The sequence below is a fragment of the Callithrix jacchus genome, chromosome 18 (genome assembly GCF_049354715.1).
Source record: "Callithrix jacchus isolate 240 chromosome 18, calJac240_pri, whole genome shotgun sequence".
NCBI classification, from domain to species: domain Eukaryota; kingdom Metazoa; phylum Chordata; class Mammalia; order Primates; family Cebidae; genus Callithrix; species Callithrix jacchus.
The window spans coordinates 34,316,055-34,340,265 of record NC_133519.1 but is presented as its reverse complement, the minus strand read 5'-3'; the positions used below and the strand labels follow the sequence as shown (position 1 = coordinate 34,340,265).

The 24,211-nt window shown below is 37.8% G+C and overlaps 1 protein-coding gene across 18 annotated transcripts in view; it reads left to right on the top strand.

Annotated features, from left to right (window-relative positions):
* Positions 1-24,211, top strand: part of DCAF6 (DDB1 and CUL4 associated factor 6) — a 140,600-nt gene that overhangs the window by 20,842 nt on the left and 95,547 nt on the right. For all 18 annotated transcript variants that reach the window (XM_078356344.1, XM_078356341.1, XM_078356339.1 and 15 more), the window contains 2 exons: positions 7,841-7,933; positions 17,353-17,538. Coding sequence is in view for 6 of the 18 variants with exons in the window: in XM_002760419.7 (XP_002760465.4) it covers positions 7,841-7,933; positions 17,353-17,538 (279 nt within the window). In the remaining 12 variants the exon portion in view is untranslated. The remainder of the gene's footprint in view (positions 1-7,840; positions 7,934-17,352; positions 17,539-24,211) is intronic.

Below are 24,211 nucleotides of genomic sequence, written 5' to 3'. Positions count from 1 at the left end.
CCCACCAGCAACAAATCCTGATGCGCCACATCCTTGCCAGTATTTGGGATTGTCGGTGTTCTGTATTTTGGCCATTCTAGGTATGTCGTACATACTACATACTAAGTATGTAGTATATTTCCCTGATAACATAGGATGTGGATTATCTTTTCTTCTGCTTGCTTGCAATCTGTATCTCTTCTTTGCTGAGATGCAAAGAAGGTTATGGCCTTTGGCTCATTTTTTAATCAGATTGTTTCTTACTGTTGTGTTTTAAGAGTTCTTTATGTATTTTAGATAACAGCACTTTATCAGATATGTCTTTTACAAGTATTTTTCCTGTCTGTGTCTTGTCTTCTCATTTTCTTGACATTGTCTTTTGCAGGGTTGAAGTTTTTAATTTTAATGAAGTCAGGCTTATTACTGATTTTTTTTTTTTAATGGATCTTGCCTTGTTGTTGTACTTAATAAATCATCACCATACCCATGGTCATCTGAGTTTTTTCCTATGTTATCTTCTCAGAGGTTTATAGTTTTGCATTTATATTTAGGTCTGTGATCTATTTTGAGTTAATTATTGTGAAGGGTATAAGTTATGGTATCTAGATTTTTTTTTTTTTTCATGTGGATATCCAGTTATACCAGCACCATTTGTTGAAGAGACTAGCTGCATTGTATTGCCTTTACTCTTTGGTCAAATATCCATTGACTCTGTTTATGTGGGTCTGTTTCTAGGCTCTGAATTCTGTTTCATAATCTATTTGCTCTTTTGCCAATACCATACTGTCTTATTTGCTGTAACCTTATAGTAAGTAGTAAGACTTTTTGTTTCTTGAGACGGAGTCTCACCCTGTCGCCCCGACTGGAGTGCAGTGGTGCAATCTCAGCTCACTGCAGCCTCTGCCTCCTGGGTTCAAGCAGTTCTCCTGCTTCAGCCTCCTGAGTAGCTGGGATTACAGGTGTGTGCCACCATGCTCAGCTAATTTTTTGTATCTTTAGTAGAGATGCAGTTTTATCATGTTGGTCAGGCTGGTCTTGAACTCCTGACCTTGTGATCTGCCTGCCTCAGCCTCCCAGAGTGCTGGCATTACAGGCACCTTATGGTACGTCATGAAGTTGGGTAGTGTTAGCTGTCTTGGGATTTTCCACTTATCTTTCTGTTACTGATTTTAGTTTAATTCCATTGTGGTCTAAGAGTAGACATCGTGTGATTTCTATTCTTTTAAAAATTTTAAAGAGTATTTTAAGACCTCAAATCTGGTCTGTCGTGGTAAATGCTTCATGTGAGTTTGAGAAGAAGAACTTTGTTCTTCTCCCTTATTATGTGTTGTCTAGCCCAAGTCTTTGGCATCTCTTGTAAACTTTAGAATCAGTTTGTCAATACCCACAAAATAATTTGCTGAGATTTTGATATGAATTGCATTGAATCTATAGAACAAGTTGGGAAGAATTGACATCTTGAAAATATTGAATCTTTCTATTTATTAATACAGAATAGCTCTTCATTTATTTAATTCTTTGATTTCTTTTATCAGAGTTTTATAATTTTCCTCATGGAAATATTACACATATTTTATTTGATTTATACCTAAGTATTTCATGTTTTGGAGTGCTAATGTAATGGTATTGTGTTTTAAAATTCAAATTCTACTTGTTCATTTCTGGTATATAGGAAAATAATAGACTTTTTTTTTTTTTTGAGATGGAGTTTCGCTCTTGTTACCCAGGCTGGAGTGCAATGGCACGATATCGGCTTACTGCAACTTCCGCCTCCTGGGTTCAGGCAATTCTCCTGCCTCAGCCTCCTGAGTAGCTGGGATTACAAGCATGTGCCACCATGCCCAGCTAATTTTTTGTATTTTTAGTAGAGATGGGGTTTCACCATGTTGACCAAGATGGTCTCGATCTCTTGACCTCGTGATCCACCCGCCTCGGCCTCCCAAAGTGCTGGGATTACAGGCTTGAGCCACCGCGCCTGGCCTAATAATAGACTTTTTAATGTTAACCTTGTATCCTGTTACTTTGCTGCAATCACTTATTAGTTCCAGGAGGGTTTTTAAAATTTTATTTTCCATATAGGTGATCTTGTTATCTGTGAAGACAGTTTTATTTCTTCCTTTCCAATCTTCATACTTTTCCTTTGCTTTGCTTTTCTTTTCTTACTGCATTAGCTAGGACTTACAGTATGGTGTTGAAATGAACCTATAGTATGGTGTTGAATCCTGAGAGAGGATGTCCTTGCCTTGTTTTTGATATTAGTGGGAAATCTACAGGTTGAGTGTCTTTAATCTGAACCTCTGAAAATAGAAATGCCCCAAAATTTGAAACTTTTGAGTGCCAACGTGGTGCTCAAAGCAGTTTGGATTTCAGAAATGGTGTAAATTTCTGTGCTGTGAAATTTCCTCTGAGAATTACTTCGTTGCACCTCACAGATTAGCTGTGTTTTGATTTTCAGTGAATTCAAAATCTTTTAAAATATCTCTTGAGATTTCTTCTTTGACCCATGTGTTATTTTGAACTTCTGTGTGTTTTGGGATTTTCCAGTTACCTTCTGTTACTGATTTTAGTTTAATTCCATTGTGGTCTTAAGAGTAGATACTGTGATTTTTTATTCTTTTAAATTTGATAAAGTATTTTGAAGCCTCAAATTGGTCTGTCTTGGTAAATGTTCCATGTGAGCTTAAGAGGACTGTGAATTCTGCTATTGTTGAATGAATGTATGTAAATGTCAGTTATATACAGATAATTGATGGTGTTGAGTTTAACTGTGTCCTTACTGATTTTCTGCCTGCTAGATCTGTCTGTTTCTGATAGAGGGAATTGGAGTCTCCAGGCATCATAGTAGATTCATCTATTTCTCCTATAGTTTTATCAGTTTTTGTCTCACATATTTTGATGCTCTGTTGTTAAGCACATACATGTTACGGATGGGGAAACTGTCATCTTGGGGAAACTGACCTCTTTATTGTTATGAAATACCCTTCTTTTTTTCCTGATGATTTTTCTTGCTTTGAAGTATGGACTGTCTGACATTAATATAACTACTCCTATTTAGTTCTTTTGATTTGTATCAGTATGGTATATTTTCTCAATCCATTTACTTTTAATCTATCAGTCTCTTTTTTTTTTTGAAATGGAGTCTCGCTCTGTTGCTGAGTAGCTGGGAGTACAGGCATGGGTCACCATGCTTGGCTAGTTGTTTTTTGTATTTTTGGTAGAGACAGGGTTTCACCAGGCTGGTCTCGAACTCCTGGCCTCAAGTGATCCGCCTGCTTTGGCCTCCCAAAGTACTGAGATTACAAGCGTGAGCCATGGTGCCTGGCCCACAGTCTCTCTTAACTTTTAGGCTGGACATGGTGGCTCATGGCTCTAATCACAGCACTTTGGGAGGCTGAGGTGGGGGAATCACTTGAGGTCAGGAGTTTGAGACCAGCCTGGCCAACATGGCAAAACTCTGTCTCTACTAAAAATAGAAAAATTAGCCAGGCATGGTGGTAGGCACCTATAATCCTAGCTACTCGGTAGGCTGAGGCAGAAGAATTGCTTGAACCTGGGAGGTGGAGGATTGCAGTGAGCTAAGATAGCACTATTCACTCCAGCCTGAGTAACAGAGTGAGACTCCTGTCTCAGAAAAAAAAAAAAAAAAGAAAGAAAAATAGCCAGACATGGTGGCTTGCACCTGTAATCCTACCACTTTGGGAGGCTGAGGCGGGTGGATCACCTGAGGTCAGGAGTTTGAGACCAGCCTGGCCAACATGGCAAAACCCTGTCTCTACTAAAAATAGAAAAATTAGTCAGGCACATGGTGGCAGGTGTGCCTGTAATCCCAGCTACTCAGGAGATTGAGGCAGGAGAATGGCCTTAACCTTTGTGGAAGTTGGGTGGGGGGGTGGGTGGCCGAAGTTGCAGTCAGCAGAGATCACACTGCTTCGCTCCAGCCTGGGCAAAAGAGTGAAACTCTGTCTTAAAAGAAAATAATAATAATTTTTTTTTTTTTTGGAGACGGAGTTTCACTCTTGTTACCCAGGCTGGAGTGCAATGGCACGATATCGGCTCACCGCAACCTCCGCCTCCTGGGTTCAGGCAATTCTCCTGCCTCAGCCTGCCGAGTAGCTGGGATTACAGGCACGCGCCACCATGCCCAGCTCATTTTTTGTAGAAAATCATAATAATTTTTAACTTAGACTTTTGACATTCAAAGTGATTACTGGTATAGTTTGATTAATATTTCCCATATTTGTTACTGTTTTCTGCTTATTGTCCTTGTTCTTTGTTCCTATTTTTGTTTTTCATTCTTCTGCCTTGTGTGTATGTGTGTGTGGGTTTTTAAAAATTTATTTATTTATTTTTTTGAGATGGAATCTTGCTCTGCCGCCCAGGCTGGAGTGCAGTGGCACAATCTTGGATCACTGCTACCTCTGCCTCCTGAGTTGAAGTGATTCTCTGCCTCGGCCTCCCAAGTAGCTGGGATTACAGGTGCCCACCACCATGCCCAGCTAATTTTTGTATTTTAGTAGAGACGGAGTTTCACCATTCTGGCCAAGCTGGTCTCAAACTCCTGACCTCAAGTGACCTGTCCATCTGCCTTGGCCTGCCAAAGTGCTGGGATTACAGGCATGAGCCACCAGGCCTGGCCCTTTTGTGGTTTTAATTGAGCATTTCATATAATTTTTTTCCTCTCCTTCCTTAGTATTTATCAGTTACACTTATTTTTTAAACTTTTTAAGTAGTTGCTCTAAAGTTTTCAGTATACATATATAACAAATCCAAGTCCTCTTTATTTCAAATAACACTATATTGCTTCACAGGGAATGTGAGTACAAAATATTTTTAAATCTTCCATCTTATACCTTGTACTCTTTCTCTTATTCATTTTACTTATTTATAAGTACTAATAAGCATATTTTTATAAATATGATAGTTGTAAATATACCTGATTGAATACATTGTTGTAGTTATTTTGAACAATAAAATAATTTGTTAGATCAATTAAGAATAAGTTAAAATTTGTGTTTTATCTTCTCTTATTCCTCCTTCACTGGTCCCTCTTTCTGTATGTAAATGCATGTCTCTGACCTAAAATTTATTTTCTTTTTCTTTAAAGAACTCCTTTTATAATTTGTTACTGGTAGATCAAGAAATTGATTGACCTAATAATTGGTAGGTCTGCTGGCAACTAATTGCCTCAGTGCTTGTTTATCTGAGAAAAGCTTTATTTCTCCTTTAGTTTTGAGGGATAATTTTGCAGGGTACAGTATTCTATGTTGGTTTTTTGTTTTGTTTTGTTTCTATTACTGCTTTAAATATTATACTCTTCTTGCTTAAATGATTTCTGAGGAGATGTTGGATGTAATTCTTATCTTTGGTCCTCTATAGATAGTTTTGTTTCCACCAGCTTCTTTCATGATTTTTTCTTATCTTTGACTTTTTTTAGTTTGAAAAATACTTGCCAGCTGGGCGTGGTGGTTTATGCCTGTAATCCCAGCACTTTGGGAAGCTGAGGCGGATGGATCACAAGGTCAGGAGTTCAAGACTCAGCCTGGCCAAGGTGGTGAAAACCTGTCTCTACTAAAAATACAGAAATTAGCTGGGCATGGTGGTGGGTGCCTGTAATCACAGCTACTTGGGAGACTGAGGCAGAGAATTGCTTGAATCTGGGAGGCGGAGGTTGCAGTGAGCCAAGATCACACCACTGTGCTCCACCCTGGGCAACAGGGTGAGACTCTGTCTCAAAAGAAAAAAAAGAAAGAAAAATACTTGTCTAGGTATAGTTTTTTCTGTATTTGTCCTGATTTATGTTCTTTGAGCTTACTGGATCTATGGTTTGGTTCCTGACATTCATTTGGAGGAAATTATCAGTAATTAGTTTCAGATATTCTATTCTTTTCTCATTCTCCTCTAGTAGTCTCTTATGCATGAGTTATGCCTTTTGTAGTTGTCCCACATTCCTTGAACACTATGTTCTTTTTTTTTCTTTCAGTCTTTGTTCTTTTTGCTTTTCAGTTTTGTAGGTTTTTATTGATATATCCTCAAGGTCAGAGATTGTTTCCTCAACTGTGTGGAGTCTACTAGTGTTGTTCATTTCTGTTACATTGTTTTTGATTGCTAACATTTCCTTTTTATTCTTAGGATTTCTCTCTCTGGTGACCTTGACCATCTGTTCTTACATGCTGTCTACTTTATCCATTGGAACTCTTAGCGTACTAAGCATAGTTGTTTCAACTTCCTGGTCTTATAATTCCAGTAGCCCTGCTATGTTTGGTTCTGATGCTGGCTTTATCTCTTCAAATTGTATTTTTGCCTTTTAGTATGGCTTGTAGTTTTTCTTAAGACGGTACATGAAGTACTGATTAAAAGTAATGGTATAAATAGGTCCTTAGGAATTTACTGGCAAAATGCAGGAGGTGTAGGAGCAAAGGAAGTGTTCTACAGGCCTATGATTAGGTCTCTGTCTCTTAAAGAGCCTATGTTTCTGAACTGTGGACTTCACAAGGGATTATCAGAACCTCCTACTCCCCACCTAAGGTAGAACAGGTAGCTTAGGCTGGAGTTACGTGTTTTCCTTCCCCAATGTGGAAGGCTTGCATTGGGTATTTCTCTTTGCTAGGTCAGTTAGGCTCTGATAAAACCTCAGTAGGTAGGCTGTGGTTAAATAGCTTTTCTTGAGGGCAGATCTTGTTAAGAAGGGCAGAGTACTCCAGTATATTCAAAATGGTTTCTGTTTCCCTCCCTCTGGTGGATGCACAAGGCAATTTTAATCTGAAATTTACTGTGAAAATCTGGTTGAGCCCTGAGGTTAAAATCAAATCACAAAAACACCCTCTGTGCTATAGCCCCCAGCCCATGACTGGGTTTCTTGGAGTATTTTGTTTGTTTGCTCTTTTTTTGAGATGGAGTCTCACTTTGTTGCCCAGGTGGGAGTGCAGTGGCATGATCTTGGCTCACTGCAACCTCTGCCTCTTGGGTTCAAGCAATTCTCCTGTCTTAGTCACCTGGGTAGCTGGGGCTGTAGGTGCATGCCACCACACCTGGCTAATTTTTGTATTTTTGGTAGAGACAGGGTTTTACCATATTGGTCAGGCTGGTCTCGAACTTCTGACCTCAGGTGATCCACCCACCTCAGCCTCCCAAAGTGCTGATATTACAGGCATGAGCCACTGTGCCGGGCCTTCCCTGGAGTTTTTAAGAGCCAGACTTGTGCTTTCTGAACCTCCAACAATTCATAAATTATCATTCAGATTTTCCTCCCCTGTCCCTGTTTCTCACAGAGGTTTCTGCTCATGAGTCTGTGCTCCAGTAAGCCAAGACTCCTTGTGTTCACTTTGTTCATCTCTCCAGTCTATGGGGTAGCATTTTGTCCTGTAACCTTACCTCTCTGAAGGATCCAAGATCAGTTACTGATTTTATAGTCTGTTAACTTTTTATTTGTTGTTAGAATGGAGTGGCAACTGCTAAGCTTCTTACATGTGGAACTGGAAACTGGAAGCTTGTTTCTAAAATACATAACTGTTAAATCAAGTTTGTCCAACACAAGGCCATGGGCTGCATGTGGCCCAGGACAGCTTCAGATATGGCCCACACAAATTCATAAACTTTCTTTAAACATTATGAGTTTTTTTTGGAAATTATTTTTAGCTTATCAGCTGTCATTAGTGTTAGTGTATTTTATGTGTAGCCTGATACAATTCTTCTTCTTCCACTGTGACCCAGTGAAACCAAAAGATTAGATACCCCTGTGTTAAATACTTTTTAACATATAACTTCATTAATTGTATAAAGTTTGTACCACCAGGTGAGTGAAAGATGGCATATTTTCTTTTATGTCCATTTTCCTTATGTTTCTTTTTCGCTTTCTTTTTAGGTTAATACAATCTGCTGGAATGACACTGGAGAATATATTTTATCTGGCTCAGATGACACCAAATTAGTAATTAGTAATCCTTACAGCAGAAAGGTAAAGTAGTTTAAAAACTCTGTAATTTAATGAGAGAAAAAAATTAAGAAAGCAGAAATGAAGAAATTGTAAACAGTCATAGAATGGGCATTTATAATAGCATATCCTCCTTATTTTACTGAAGTTAATTGTATAACTTAGAGGGTCTTAGGTATATGTGGGTCTCTTAGACTTCTTGGGAAATAGAAGATTTTATTCAGCCTTAGGCTCTAGAAAATTTAAATATACTTTATTTAAGTGGATAGTAATTGGTAAAAGTGACATTATTTCGTTAACATTGTTTGGGGGAAAATGTGCCATATATAAAGTATGAGTTAATGAAAAAATTACTTTTATGTGTAACCTTAATATATTATCTTAACATTCTAAAAAGTTATTTATTTTAATGTTAAGAATAGTGTGGATAAAGCTGCCAACTTTAGTCATTGTTTCATTCTCTTAAAAATTTGAAATTTAGTGTTTTAGAAAATGTAGTTGCATTTAAAACGTTTAAAGACACAAACAGCCAAGTGACTGCTGTGTGAATAGTTCTTGAGGTATAGAGAAAATTAAAAATGGTTTTTAACAAAGAAAAAATTACCGGAAGCTAATAAACTCCCTAACTAGAAGGCAAGAGCTATCTAAGAATTAAATACTTTTCTAATGCTGAAGTAACTTTAATTACTGTTTCAAATAACAGTCCATTATATCCACAGAATGTTTCATTTACAAGGATGGTTTCAGGGAAATTCAGATACTGAATGATAACACTACAAACAGCTGACTGATTGTAATAAAAAGAAAGTATGCAATGTCCGTTACACTTGATATACACACCAGTCATACACACCAGTCAAATGAGAAACCTGTTTTAGAAGTGTGACTGAATAGTTATTTTAAAATTTGTAAGATCTTAGCGCATCATTTAACGTTCCAGTTAAGAATAGGAATATGTATATTTCCTAGCTGCCTCCCAATTCAAATCATACATTTTTCTTTCTTGTCTTAAATTTCCTATATCTTTTTTTTTTTTTTGCAGCAGGGTCTCACTCTGTCACCCAGGCTGGAGTGCAGTGGTGCGATCTCTGCTCACTGCAACCTCCGCCTCCTGGGCTCAAGCAATTCTCCTGTGTCAGCGTCCCAAGAAGCTGGAATTACAAGTGTGCGCCATCATGCCCAGCTAATTTTTGTATTTTTGGTAGAGACAGGGTTTACCATGTTGGCCAGGCTGGTCTTAAACTCCTGACCTCAAGTGATCTGCCTAGCTCAGCCTCCCAAAGTTCTGGGATTACAGGCTTCAGTCACCACGCCTGGCCCAAATTTTCTAAGATCTTAAGTCTTTTAACATCTATTCTTTTAATAGTAATTGCAAAAATGTACTCTAGCTTTAAAAGAATTTTTATCTTTTGTGGTAGTAGCAACTGTGTACTGTTGATTCTATCAGTCAGGGTCTAGTCAGAGAAACTACACAGTAATTTCAATAGGGAAAGTGTAATAGAATTACTACCTATACCAGGAGATTGGAGTAATAAAGGCTTGGCTACTAAAAAGTAAAAAGGACTCTATAAAATACAGAAATAACAGATAATATGAACCACTGCTAACCCTCAGACTGAGGTAAACCACTGAGGGATAAAAGACTACCCACTGCCCCCTCCTACCCACTGCTGAGATTTAGACCTTATTGAAGAGAGTGTCATGGCTCATTGGATGGCAAGGAAGTCTCTGATGCCATGCTAGTGGAACTTGTTGGGAATTCCCCTCTGGAACTTGCTGGAATACCTCTCTCTAGGGCACTGAGAAAGACTTTTTAAGGAGAGGTGTCTCATCAGAGGTAGTGTGCTACAAAATGTCTGGGGATGGGGGAAGTGATGAGGCAGGAGAAGCTGCTGGGTGTTGCACTGTTCATTCAGTAGGTAGGCCCTGGTGAAACTGATTGCAGGACTCTGGTGCCATAGTGCTAGGGAAACTGCCCACACTGGAAGACCTCAGCACTGGAGAACCTGTACATGGTGCCAGAGTCTGCTGAAGGGAGCCCATTAGAGATAGGAAGCAAACTCCTTTTTCCTGCATTATCCTTTCAGTGCTTTTCACTGACAAAGCTTAACATTATGCTACTGGCAAAGGAAAAATATTTAAAGGACTCAGCCCCATTGCATAGTGTATAAAAGTGAAGGATAAATTAGGAACTGAGGAAATAATTTGGTAAGTGGCATAATAATCTTACCTCTGTCTGCTTTTTGGTATTATTGCAATGTGAAATTTACTTCATTAATATTTAGGTCTTTGAATGAAGAACAGTTCTATGAATATTTTAAAGTTAACATTATGATTACTATAATGACATATATAGATTTGTATGTTGGGTTTGTACCATTCTGATCAAGTTATTTAAACTTTCCTTAGCCTTTTTCTTCATATATTAAGAGAGTCATAATATCTAAAGTACTTTCTAATATTAATATTTTATATTTATTTCTAAAAATGTTTTAAAATATTTTTGTTTATTAATTTAGGTTATGTAGTGATGTATGAATGGGCCTGGCTGGCTGTTTAAAGCTGGATCTTACAGGTTATGATTTATTCTTTTAGGCTTACAGAATGTAATCTTCAGCCTTGTAGTTTAAGAAACTGGATTTGTAACAGTTTACAAACATTGGCTAGGTTCTAGTGAAATGCTTCATGACTAGAGTTTAGTAAGCTGGGATAACATACTGAGTTTTAATTAGGATTATGTTCTGATTTTCACAGGCTCTTAGCTTCTGAGTTCATATATAGAGGAAGTATACAAGTAATTTTTTTTTTTTTTTAGTTGTAGTCTCACTCTGTCACCCAGGCTGGAGTGCAATGACATGGTCTCAGCTCCCTGCAACCCCTGCCTCCCAGGTTCAAGCGATTCTCCTGCTTCAGCCTCCCGAGTAGCTGGGACTACAGGCGCTTGCCCCCCCACACAGCTAATTTTAGTATTTTTAGTAGAGACAGAGTTTCACTATGTTGGTCAGGGTGATCTTGAACTCCTGAACTCGTGATTTGGCTGCCTGGGCCTACCAGAGTGCTGGGATTGCAGGCGTGAGCCACCATGCCTGGCACAACTATTTTTATGTCAGTGAAAACATGGTATTGGCAGTCCAACGTCTTATTTAAAATTTTTAGTCTTACAGAATAAATTGTTTGTGTATTTCTTGTTTTTCCACATTTAAACAATAAGATATTTAAATAAGTGTGTATCATCTATCAGCCGAAAAAGTTGTTCATATCGAGGCTGTCTTTAATAGGTCATAGTTTTATTTCAGTAAGTTTTACTTAATTGCCGTGTCTTAGCAAAAAAAGGCTTGATGTTTTCAATTCTTACTTCTCTGAGGTCAGTAATTACTAGGATAACCCTTTTTTTTTTCTTTCTCTTTTTTTTTGAGACAGTTTTGTTGTGTTACCCAGGCTGGAGTGCAGTGGTGCGATCTCAGCTCACTGCATCCTCTGCCTCCGTTGCTCAAGCTATTCTCCTTCCACAGCCTCCTGAATAGCTGGGATTACAGGCACATGCCACCACAGCCAGTGAATTTTTGTATTTTTAGTAGAGACGGGGTTTCACCATGTTGGTCAGGCTGGTCTCGAACTCCTGACCTTGTATTCCACCCACCTTGGCCTCCCAAAGTGCTGGGATTACAGGTGTGAGCCACTGTGCTCCAGCCTTCTTTTTCTTTTTTATTATTATTTTTTGAGACAAAGTCTTGCTCTGTTGCCCAGGCTGGAGTGCAGTGGTGCAGTCTCGGCCCACTGGAAACTCTGCCTCGCAGATTCAAGAGATTCTCCTGCCTCAGCCTTCTGAGTAGCTGAGACTACAAGTGTGTGCCACCACACCCACCTAGTTTTTGTATATTTTGTAGAGATGGGGTTTCATTATGTTGGCCAGCTTGGAACTCTTGAGCTCAAGTGATCCACCTGTCTTGGCTTCCCAAAGTGTTGGGATTACAGGTGTGAGCCATCACGCCCAGCCCCCTTTTCTTATAATAAAGAAAATTTCCTGGAATAATGTATATGTTGAATGCTTTTTGATGATCACTATTCAGAATTTTAACTCTTATACAAAATAATCACTTGGGTACCAACGGAATGATTGTTAGAAGACCCGTTTCTCCTTTAATTGCTTATTTTTAAAGAAATGATAATCCCTTTGAGGTATGATTTTCTATAGAATATGTATATTTGGGCCAGGTGCAGTGGCTCACACCTGTAATCCCAGCATGTTGGGAGGCTGAGGCAGGTGGATCCCGAGGTCAGGAGATTGAGACCATCCTGGCCAACATGGTGAAACCCTGTCTGTACTAAAAATATAAAAATTAGCTGGGCATAGTGGCAGCCACCTGTAATCCCAGCTACGTGGGATGCTGAGGCAGGAGAATCACTTGAACCAGGGAGGCGGAGGTTGTAGTGAGCCAAGATCACATCGCTACACTCCAACCTGGCAACAGAGTGAGACTCCATCTCAAAAAAAAAAAAAAAAGAATATGTATATTTGAAAAAGTGACTACTCTTTCTCATTTCCAGCTTGAGAAATGATTAGTCAGATTTTCTTCTTAAAGATTATAATTATAGGCCAAGCATATGGCTCACACTTATAATCTGGGTTTTAATTAGGAGCCTTAAGGTGGGAAGATTGCTTAAGGCCAGGAGTTAAAGACCAGCCTGGGAAGTGTAGTGAGACTCTGTCTCTACAAAAAAATTGAAAAAATTAGCTGCATATGGTGGCATCCCCAATATTTGAGTGGCAGAGGCAGGAGGATCACTTGAGCCTAGGAGTTCAAGGCTGCAGTGAGCTGGGATTCCACCCCTGCACTTCAAGTCTGGATGACAAAGCAAGAGCTGGTATCTAATCTAACATATATACGTGTGTGTGTGTGTGTGTGTGTGTGTGTGAGATTTAATTATTATAATAAGCCTTTATAGGGCTTTTTAAAAACACTAATGATTCATTATATAGGAAAAAAAGCTTTTTGATCATGAGTCAAATATTACCTGTTTATATAGCTGGATTATTTTTAGATCCTATGATATTGTGGGTTAATAAATTTATTGCAAATAAGGGTTTTGAAACATTATTTTTTTATAGATTTAAGAGACTGGAGATATTCCTTATTAGTGCAATTATATTTTAATTATATATAGCATAGAGACTCCCCATCATATTCTGGGGAGTTACATTAGGGCACCCCATTATGGCTTAGGTGAAAGAGAAGGAAGTTAGCCCAGAGATGGTCTTGCAATATCTTTTTAAAATAAATCCCAAGTGTATAGTGTACACATGATTTTTCTTGATTTGGCCTCAACCAGCTACTTGTAGTCCTCAGAGCTTAAAATGTTTTTATTGCTGTATGCTTTTGCTTATACTTTTCTTTCTTTGTGAGATGACCTGCTTTCTCAGTTGTCTCCCTTCTACTTGGTAAATGTAAAACTCATCTTTCAAGTCTCAGCTCTTTTTTGTGATATTTCTCTTGCTTTCATTGACACATGTAGCCACTCCTTCCTCTGTGTTTTTGTCTTATGGATAACTGTATTATTATATTGTATTATATTTGTTTTCATGTTGTGCTTAGATGACAACTTATTTGAGATAATGACAGTTTCCTTTTTCTTTTTGTATCCTCAACACTTAAGAAATTTTGTATCCTCAACACTTAAGAAATTATTTATTTACCTGTCATATAGTTGGAGCCCAATAAATCTTAGTAAAAGAAGTGTATAAATATGTACATTCGATACCTCAGACAGGGTTGTGGGTCAGGTTTGAAGGGGGGTGATTTTTAACAAGGGATTAAAAAACTATCCTCTACTATCTGGATAGCTGGATCGAACTTCAGGTTTTGGGAGTGTTGTATGTGACATGATAAAGAAGGAAATAGATTCCAACTTGGCCAGCTATTTAATCAAAATAACCTGGTAATCAGCAGAGTGATAGATGTTACAACACCACCACCTTAACATTTAGTAATCATTGCAGTTATCAATATGTTATTTTCATCTCAGATTAAGTTACTCTGGCAATTATACCTCTCTAGGGCATTATCCTTAGGGTATTTTCAGATACCGTAATGCATTAATCCAAGCAAGGAAAGCACAACTAAGAAGATAGCAATGAAAGAAATTATTATTATTGTTATTTTTGAAATGGAGTCTTGCCCTGTCACCCAGGCTGGAGTGCAGTGGCGCATTCTCAGCTCACTGCAACCTCCACTTCCTGGGTTCAAGTGATTCTCCTGCCTCAGCCTCCCAAGGTGAGACTACAGGGATGCACCACCATGTCCAGCTAAGTTTCATATTTTTAGTGGAGATGGGCTTTTGCAATGTTGGCCAGGCTGGTCTTGTACTCCTGACTTCAGGTGATCCGCCCTCCTTGGCCTCCCAAAGTGCTGAGATTACAAGGCATGAGCCACCAGGCCCAGCCTAGCTATCAATGATTATAACTTCCTGGCTGGGCGCCGTGGCTAACGCCTGTAATCCCAGCACTTTGGGAGGCCCAGGTTGGGCAGACCACAGGGTCAGGAATTTGAGACCAGCCTGGCCAACATGGTGAAAACCTATCTCTACTAGAAATACAAAAATTAGCCGGGCCTGGTGGTATGCACCAGTAATCCCAGACTCTGGAGGCTGAGGCAGGAGAATCGCTTGAACTCGGGAGGTGGAGGTCGCAGTGAGCCAAGTTTGTGCCATTGCACTCCATCCTGGGCAACAACAGCAAGACTCTTGTCTCAAAAAAAAAAAAAAAAAAAATTATAACTTCCCAAATGCAGATAAACATTTTTTATCAGCCTCATTGCTATTTTATCTGTAGTATCATATGTACCCAGATTTGGTTTCAACAATTAAAAAACAAATTCCAACCTTCATTGAAATTACTAACTGTATATACATACACAAGTAATCATTCTTTAAACAATTATTCATTAATAAATTAGAGAGTGGTACAAAATGAAGCTCAAATGATAGGCAGGAATCAGATAGTCTTATTAAGGAGTTTACATTTTAGTGTAATTTTCATAGACAGTCACTGGAGGGTTTTAAACATGTACTGATAAGATTTATATTTTTAGAAGATAGCTCTGGCTGCTTTTGGAGCGTAGAGTTTGAACTAGATTGGAAGTAGGAGATAGGAGGCCATTGAAATAATCCAGGTAGAGGGAATGATGGCTCAGACACAGATAATGGCATTGGAGTTGGTCAGAAGTAATTTGGGATGTATTTTGTCATGGCCTTGCTGGTGGATTTGGTATAGCAGACAAAGGAAAGAAAAATGGAAAAGGATTCATTAGTTTTGACTTGATTAACTGTATAAATGGATACTGATGCCATTGAGATGGAGAACACTGGAAGAGGAGAGTATGTTTTGAGATGGGCATCTGAAATCTAGAGATTTGTTCAAAAGGAACAGCTCCCAATGTTTTACTCACTAAATCTTAATTGGTTTATTTAATAAAGGAATGCTTTTCAATTTATGAGTGACTAATGAAGCAGTGAGGCTCCTGCTTTTGTTACTGAAATTATAGATAAACCTGTTAAGTGGGGGTAAATCATAAATTGTTAAGAGTGATGTCTGCTGAATGTTACTGATGCACAGCCAAAGCCAATGGCTTTAACAAACCAAGTAACTAATGGCTGTATGTAGTGACTTGTGTGTAGTTAGCTACTTGTTAAACCACCCTGAATCTCTGGTAGGGTTAAAGACCCTTGTATCTATCTTGTTTAAAGGCTTTACGTTAATTACTCTCTGTGTTTCATGACATTGACATGTCATGCTAGTTATTTTATAGACTGTTGCTCTGCTTGGATTTGTCTGATTATTTATTCATGAGTAGATTCAGATTAAACATCTTTGGTAAGAATTCTCCCAGGTGATATTGTGGTACACGATGTTATAGTTTATTTCAGATGTTGTTTGATCCCTCTCTTTTGGGTTACCTTTTGTAACTAACAAGCTATCTGTGAAGTGATATGTTGAGACTGAATATTGTCTTTCCTAACACTCTTTCCCGTAGTGGTTTTTATATTAATTGATGATTTCTGTTGGAATTGGTTGTTATAATGTGGTCCCAAAACAGTGATTTTTAAATTGTCATTTCTTCTACATTTATTAATTGACATTTTTCAGTAAATAAGAGGATTTCTTCTGTCCCCATCACCTTAATTTTTTTATTCAATGTTTTATAATCTGTCACTGATGTTATTCACTCAAACTGGCCTAAATTTGTTCCATGAACCTTTCAAGTCAACTTAGTATTTCAAGTCAACTTCTCTTTTTTCTTGGCACTTTACAAAAGCACAACAGATATTCCTCACTCACCTTGTACTCTATTGCATATCTATCTATTATGGGGATATACTGTAGTTTATTCAGTTAGTCTCCTGTGTTTTGCTATTATAAATAACTCAGTAAATAACCTTCTACATATTTTTTTTTGTCTTGTTGGAGGCATATCTTTGGGGTAAATTCCTAGAAATAGATTCGCCTAATCAAAGGGTAAGCACATCTGTAGTTTTGTGAGATATTGCTGCTAAATTCCCCTCCACTGCTATTACACCATTTAGCATTCCTGCCAGCAGTGTTTAAAAACCTGTTTCTGCAGTCTTGTTTGTAGAGTCTGTTGTCAAGCTCTTGAATTTTTGCCAGTCTATTAAGTGAGAATTGATATCCCCGTATTTCAATTTGCATTTCCCTTATCAATGATCCAAGTTGAGTATATATATATATATTTTTTTTTTACTATTTTTAAGGGTCATTTGTACATCTCTATATGTACTATCTGCTCGGGTGCCTTGCCCATTAAAAAGAAAAATTAGGTCTTGTCGTTTTTTCTCTCAACTTTAAATTAGTCTTTTTCTCTCAACTAGGAAAATTAGTCTTTTATTTCCAATAAATTATGTGAATATTAAAATATTAATTTTAAACTTTATTAGTGTCACAGTAATTATGGTATTTTAAATATTATTATTTGGATGTAGGGAATTCTGCTGTGTCTTATCTGTACCATTTAATTATTTGATTTTATGAAAATCATTAAAATTCCATTATTGTTATTTTGTCATGATGAAAAGGAATAACTTAATCATTTAGTGTACAGTAAATTTCAAAAGTCAGTCAAAGTAGTTCTTTCCTATTTATTGAGATTTTATGGGTGAGTCACATAAACTAAATAAGTGAAAATAGGCATATTTTATTTTCATGACACTGTTCCTGTTGATGGTACTCCATCTTATTCACCTCTCACTGGGAGCAAAAAGGAAATATATGGGATTCTGATTTTTTAAAAATTATAATAGCTTGCAATCTAGTGATAATCTTTCACTGAGATGAGAATGTTAATGAGACTGTATTACTGAATATGATTATATTAAAAATGAATATTTCTAGGAAATAAGTTATCATTAGCCACTTTCTCTGTGTGTTTTAGGTTTTGACAACAATTCGTTCAGGGCACCGAGCAAACATATTTAGTGCAAAGTTCTTACCTTGCACAAATGATAAACAGATTGTGTCCTGCTCTGGAGATGGAGTAATATTTTATACCAATGTTGAGCAAGATGCAGAAACCAACAGACAATGCCAATTTACGTGCCATTATGGAACTACCTATGAGGTATGGTATTATCATTATATGATATATATATGAGTGTATATTTTTTATTAAGTGTACATGCGTGTGTAGATGCATGTGTGTACATATGCAGTTGTGTATGTATGCACATTTCATGTATATAAGTTGTTGACAAGATCTAGGTGTCAGCAAAGAGTTTGAGAAAATATATCTTGATAGGCTTTTGGGTAAAGAAATAAGATGCAAGTAATAGTACTGTAAGATGGGTTTGTAATTGCTTGAGCACCCATGCTCTAAGCAAACAGATGTTTACCTTTAAAGATGCTTCTGTTATTGTGCTGCATGACCCTTAACTAGGCTTTACCCTTTTAAACACTTAATCGCTGGCTTGTGTAAAGTCATTGCTAACATGCTTATCAAATTTTTGTATGGTAGAAGGGACTCTAGTATAATAGACAAAAGAATCAGATTCCTAAAGGATATTAATGAGTTTAAGACCTGAGCTGAATTAAATAAGGTGGAATAAATTAAGACTCAATTGTAGTGCTTTATTTGGTTTAGAAAAAATGCTTACACAACTGAGTGCTCTTTTATTTATGAGACAAAGTCATACTCTGTCACTCATGCTGGAGTGCAGTGGGCATGACCATGGCCCACTGCAGCCCCAACCTCCCAGGCTCAAGCACTCTTCCCACCTCAGCCTCCTCAGTAGCTGGGACTACAGGCATGTACTGCCATGCCCAGCTAATTTAATTTTTTTTTTTTTTTTTTGTGGAGACAGGGTTTCACTATGTTGCTATGTTGCCAGGGCTGGTCTCCAACTCCTGAGCTCATACAGTCCTTCTGCTTTGGCCTCTCACAGTGCTAAGGATACAGATGTGAGCCACTGGACCAGTCTACAGAGTACTTTTTTGAAATATTTGCATGTTATTTCTTTGTATCAAATTATTAATCAAGCTTTCTCTTTTTCTGTGTTAAATTGGTATATTTTTGCCATCATTTGAATTCCAGTACTTTTATGTCCTCATGTTTTTGTGTGTACTTATATGAGTAATATATAACTAGATTTTGTTTTCTTAACCAGTTTCACAGTTTCAGGGTTTTACTGGAGATTTGCGAATTTACATTTTTTTAAGAGTGGGGGTTTAAAAATGCTTTGCTTTTAATTTTTGTGAATAACGAATTTACATTTATTTTGAGTACTGATATATTTGGATTTATTTCTATCCCCTATTCTATGTTTTCTCTTTTTTTAAAAAAAATTTCCAATCTTTATTAACCCTCCTCTTTTTTGAAAGTCTACCTTTTCAAGTCAAATGTGGTGGCTTACACCTGTAATCCCAGCACTTTGGGAGGCTGACATGGGCAGATCCCTTGAGGCCAGGAATTCAAGACAAGCCTGGCCAACATGGTGAAACCCTGTCTCTACTAAAAATACAAAAGTCGGTAGTGGCACACACCTGTAATCCCAGCTACTTGGGAGACTGAGGCTCGAGAGTTGCTCGAACAACCCTGGAGGCAGAGGTTGCAATGAGCCAAGGTTGCTCCACTGTGCTGCAACCCGGGTGACAGAGTGAGACTCTTGTCTCAAAAATAAAAAATTAAAATAAAATCTACCTTTTGCATTACTTGAGTATTTTACTTTTTGTCCACTGTGTTTTTGTTTCTTGCTTGTAAGATAGACATTCATATCTGTTATTCTGGAGGTTACTGCAGCTACTTTCATAAGAGTATTTAACAAAGCCAAATATCAGTAAATATTTCTACCCTTCTCCTGAATAAAGGAACTTAAGACATACCTTGTTCAATTTTATGTCATTATATTGTTCAGAATTTAGTTATGTCCTATTTTTTCTCATGAATTAGATATTATCATTGTTTTACTGTTGGTATTTGTGATTTACCTGCATATGCTAATACCTTTGGCTTACCACTCCTTCCCATCACAGATTTTCCGTGTGGCATCATTTTGTACCTAAGGTACACCATTTAGGAGTGTTTTTGTTTTTGAGATAGAGTTTTGCTCTTGTTGCCCAGGTTGAAGTGCAAAGGCGCACTCTTGTCACACTGCAGCTTCTGCCTCCTGGGTTCAAGCAATTCTCCTGTCTCAGCCTCCTGAGTAGCTGGGATTACAGGTATGTGCTGCCATGCCTGGGTAATTATATATATATTTTTTTTGTAGAGATGGGGTTTCTTCATGTTAGTCAGGCTGGTCTTGAACCCTTGACCTCAGTTGATCCGCCCTCCTCGGCCTCCCAAAGTGCTGGAATTACAGTTGTGAGCCACCACGCCAGCCCGCAGTTTTTTCTTTAAATGAGAGTTTGTTGATAGAAGACAATTTCCGTTTCCTTTTCTTTACTTCATTCATTCTTTCCTTTCTTCCTTTTTCTTTCCTTTGTGAAAAATGTCTTTTTTTTTTCAATGCCAGTTCTTCAAAGATAGTTTTGCTGGGTATAGACTTTATTTGATAGTATTTCAGATGATATTCCATTGTATTCTGACTTCCATTGTTGAAGTTACAAAGTTATTTATCAGTCTAATTGTGGTTCTTCTATAGGTAACCTGTTTCTTTTTCTTGAATACTTTTAATTTTGTTTTTCTTTCCTGGATTTTTTTTCTTATTTTATATCACAATAGTGTATCTCTATGTGGATTTGTTTTATTTTTTATACTTGGGATTTGTTGATGTTCTTGATGTGAGCAATTGGCATCTTGAAAAATGTAGGAAATTTTAGTCAGTAGGTCTTTGGTTTACTATTTCATTATTCTTTCAGTATTTTTGTAGTTGGGGGAAATTCTGATTATTCATATCAGACCTGCTTATTAGACCTTATTCCATCCACTATTTAAAAATTTTAAAATTGGAGTACAAAACATTTAGGAAGAATACATAAATCCCAAGTATATGGCTTAGTGAATTATCACAAAGCAAATCTATTCATGAAACTACCACCTAGCACATTAAATATCTCAAAAGCTCCCTTTATCCTGAGTTCTAACACTCTGGATTTTTCTATTTTTCTAATATCCTTGTTTTCTGTTTTTGAATGTTATATAAGTGGAAACATACTTTGTGGCTTTTTGCGGCTTTGCTGCTATTTTTGTATATGGCTTCTTTTGCTGAGCAAAATCTTATCTCATTTGTGAAATTCATCCATGTTGTGTGCAACTATAATTTGCCCATTTTTATTGCTGTATAGTGTTCCATTATATGAATATACCATAATTGATTTATCTCTTATATGCTGATGGAAGTTTGAGGAGCATTCTTTTACATATCTTTCAGTACACAAATGCATACATTTGTTTGGATGTATACTTAGTGGTAAAATTGCTGGATCATAAAATATGTATTTGGTTATTATAGAGATAATGCCAAAAAGCTTTCTAAAGTGTAGTAATGACTTACATTTCCTCCAACAGCATCTAAAAGGTCCTCTTGCTTCTCATTTTTGCTGTTAGTATTTTAATCTCTACTTTGGTGGATGTATAGTATCATCTTAGTTGGTTTCCATTTGCCTTTCTGTGCTGAGATTGCTGAGATTGAGCATCTCTTCAAGTTTTTTCGTTATTTGGATGTACTCTTGTGAAATGTGTAATCAAATCTCGTCTATTTTTTTCTGTTGGGTTGTCTTACTTTGTTGTTGCTATTGATTTATAGGAGTTTTTTAAAAATATATATATCTTCTGCATATGAGCCTATCTTCCTATTCTGTGGTTGTATTTTCACTCTCCAAATGGTGAGGGGTTTTTGTTTGTTTTGAGAGTTGGGTCTTAATTTCTCACCCAGGGTGGAGGACAGTGGCATTATTATAGCTCCCTGCTGCCTCAAACTCCTGGGTTCAAGGGATCCTCTTGCCTCTCAAGTACCTGGGACTACAGGCATGCACTGTCGCACCTGGGTAAATTTTTTTTTTTTTTTTGGAGAGGCGGAGCCTTGCCATCTTGCTCAGGCTTGTCTGGGACTCCTGGGCTCAAGCAATCCTCCTGCCTTGGCCTCTTAAAGTGCTGGGATTTCAGCAAAAATGGTCTCTTTCAATGAAGAAAAGTATTTGATGTTGTCTAATATATTGGTCTGTTCCTTTATGATTAGTTCCTTTGCATCCTGATTAAGAAATCTTTTCCTATCCTAATGTTAGGAAGATATTCTTCTACTTTCTTTTATAAATTTCATTATTTTGTCTTTAGCATTTAGATCTATAATCTATCTGGATTTGACTTTTGTTATAGTATGACTTACTTGAGTCAACTTTTTTTTTAACCCCATTTGAAATTTTTTGTGTTAACCTTTATTTATTTATTTATTTGAGGCAGAGTCTTGGTCTGTCACCCAGGCTGGAGTGCGATGGTGAGGTCTTGGCTCACTGCAGCCTCCACCTCCCAGGTTCGGGTGATTCTCCTGGCTCAGCCTCCCGAGTAGCTGGGATTATAGGCACCTGCCACCATGCCTAGCTAATTTTTGTATTTTTAGTAGAGATGGGGTTTAATCATGTTGGCCAGGCTGGTCTTAAACTCCTGACCTCATGATTCACCCATCTTGGCCTCTTAAAGTGTAGGAATTACAGGTGTAAGCCACTGTGCCTGGAAAAAATAATATATTTTTTAGAAGATTAAATCAAAATCCAAAGCAGCATACAAACAAAAGACAGGCCATTTTAACATGATAGACCCATTTACCCAAGATATTTTTTGCCAAATACATATTCATACTTTAATCAGTATAGAATTTTTTTTTCAAAACTGATACTCTGCATCTATCAACAGTCCTCCTTTCTTCCTTATCCTAGTCCCTGGCAGCCATCATTCTACTTTCTGTTTCTAAGAATTTGACTATTTTAGGCCAGGTAAGGTGGCTCACAGCAATAATCCCAGCACTTTGGGAGGCTGAGGTGGGCAGATCATGAGGTCAGGAGTTCGAGACCAGCCTGGCTAATATAGTGAAACCCATCTTTACTAAAAATGCAAAAAATTAGCTGGGTGTGGTGGCAGGCACCTGTAATCCCAGCTACTCAGGAGGCTGAGGCAGGAGAGTCGCTTGAACCCAGGAGGCAGAGGTAACAGAGAGCCAAGATCATGCTATTGCACTCCAGCCCATTTGACAGTGTGAGACTCTGTCTCAAAAATAAAAAAAAAGGAATTTGACTATTTTAGATACCTCATATAATTATAATCATGCAGTATTTGATTTTGATGATTGACTTATTTCACTTAGCAAGATCATATTGTAGCATGTGTCCAAATTTATTTGCTTTTTAAGGCAGAAGAATATTCCATTGTATGTATATACCACATTTTCTTTATTCATTTATCTAGGCTCAGTGCAGTGGTTCATGCCTGCGATCTCACCACTTTGGGAGGCCAAGGTGGGCAGATCACTTGAGGTTAGAAGTTCAAGACCAGCCTGGACAATATGATGAAACCCCCAGTCTATTAAAACTACAAAAATTAGCCAGGTGTAGTGGCAGGTGCCTGTCACTACACCTGGAGGCTGAGGCAGGAGAACCACTTGAATCCGAGAGGTGGAGGATGCAGTAAGCCAAGATCATGCCACTGCACTCCAGCATGGGTGACAGAGCGAGAATCTGTCTCAAAATAAATAAATAGGCCAGGTGCGGTGGCTCGTGCCTATAATCCCAACACTTTGGGAGGCCAAGGCAGGCGGATTCCGAGGTCAAGAGATCGAGACCATCCTGGCCAACATGGTGAAACCCTGTCTGTACTAAAAATGCAAAAATAAGCTGGGTGTGGGGGTGCGTACCTGTAATCCCAGCTACTCAGGAGGCTGGGGCAGAATTGCTTGAACCCGGGAGTTGGAAGTTGCAGTGAGCTGAGATTGTGCACTGTACTCCAGCCTGGTGACAGAGCGAGACTCTGTCAAATAAACAAATAAATAAATAAATCTAGTGATGGTTATTTAGATTGCTTCTACTCCTTGGCTATTGTAAATAATGCTGCAATGAACATGGGTGTGCAAATATCTCTTAGAGATCCTGTTTCCAGTTGTGTTGTATCTATACCCAGAAGTAGAGATTGCTGGATCATGTGGTAATTACATTTTTAAGTTTTTGAGGACCCTTCATACTATTTTCCATAGCAGCTCTACTGTTTTACATGCCTGCTAGCTATATGTAAGAGTGCCAATTTCTCTATTTCTTTGCCAACACTTACTCTTTTTTTAAGTGGGTATTCCATTGGGCTTGAAGTTTTATCTTACTGTGGTTGTGATTTGCATTTCCCCAAAGATTGATGAAGTTGAGCTTCTTTTCATATGCTTCTTGGCCATATGTGTATCTTTGGAGAAATCTCCTTTGCCTATTTTTTTTTTTTTTTAATCTGAGTTGGAGCCTCGCTCTGTTGCTGAGGCTGGAGTACAGTGGCTCAATCTTGGCTCAACCATACCCAGCTAATTTTTGTATTTTTAGTAGAGATGGGGTTTCGCCATGTTGGCCAGGTCTTGAACTCCTGACTTCAGGTGATCCACTCACCTCGGCCTTCCAAAATGCTGGGATTACAGGCGTGAGCCACTGTGCCCGGCCCTTTGCCTATTTTTTAACTGCATTATTTTTTGTTATTAATATAGGATTTCATTATATATTCTGAATATTAACTTTTTGTCAGATACATGGTTCACAAATATTTTCACCCATTTCATAGATTGCCTTTATAACATGTTAAGTTAGATGTAGTTCCATTTGTCTGTTATTGCTTTGTTAAC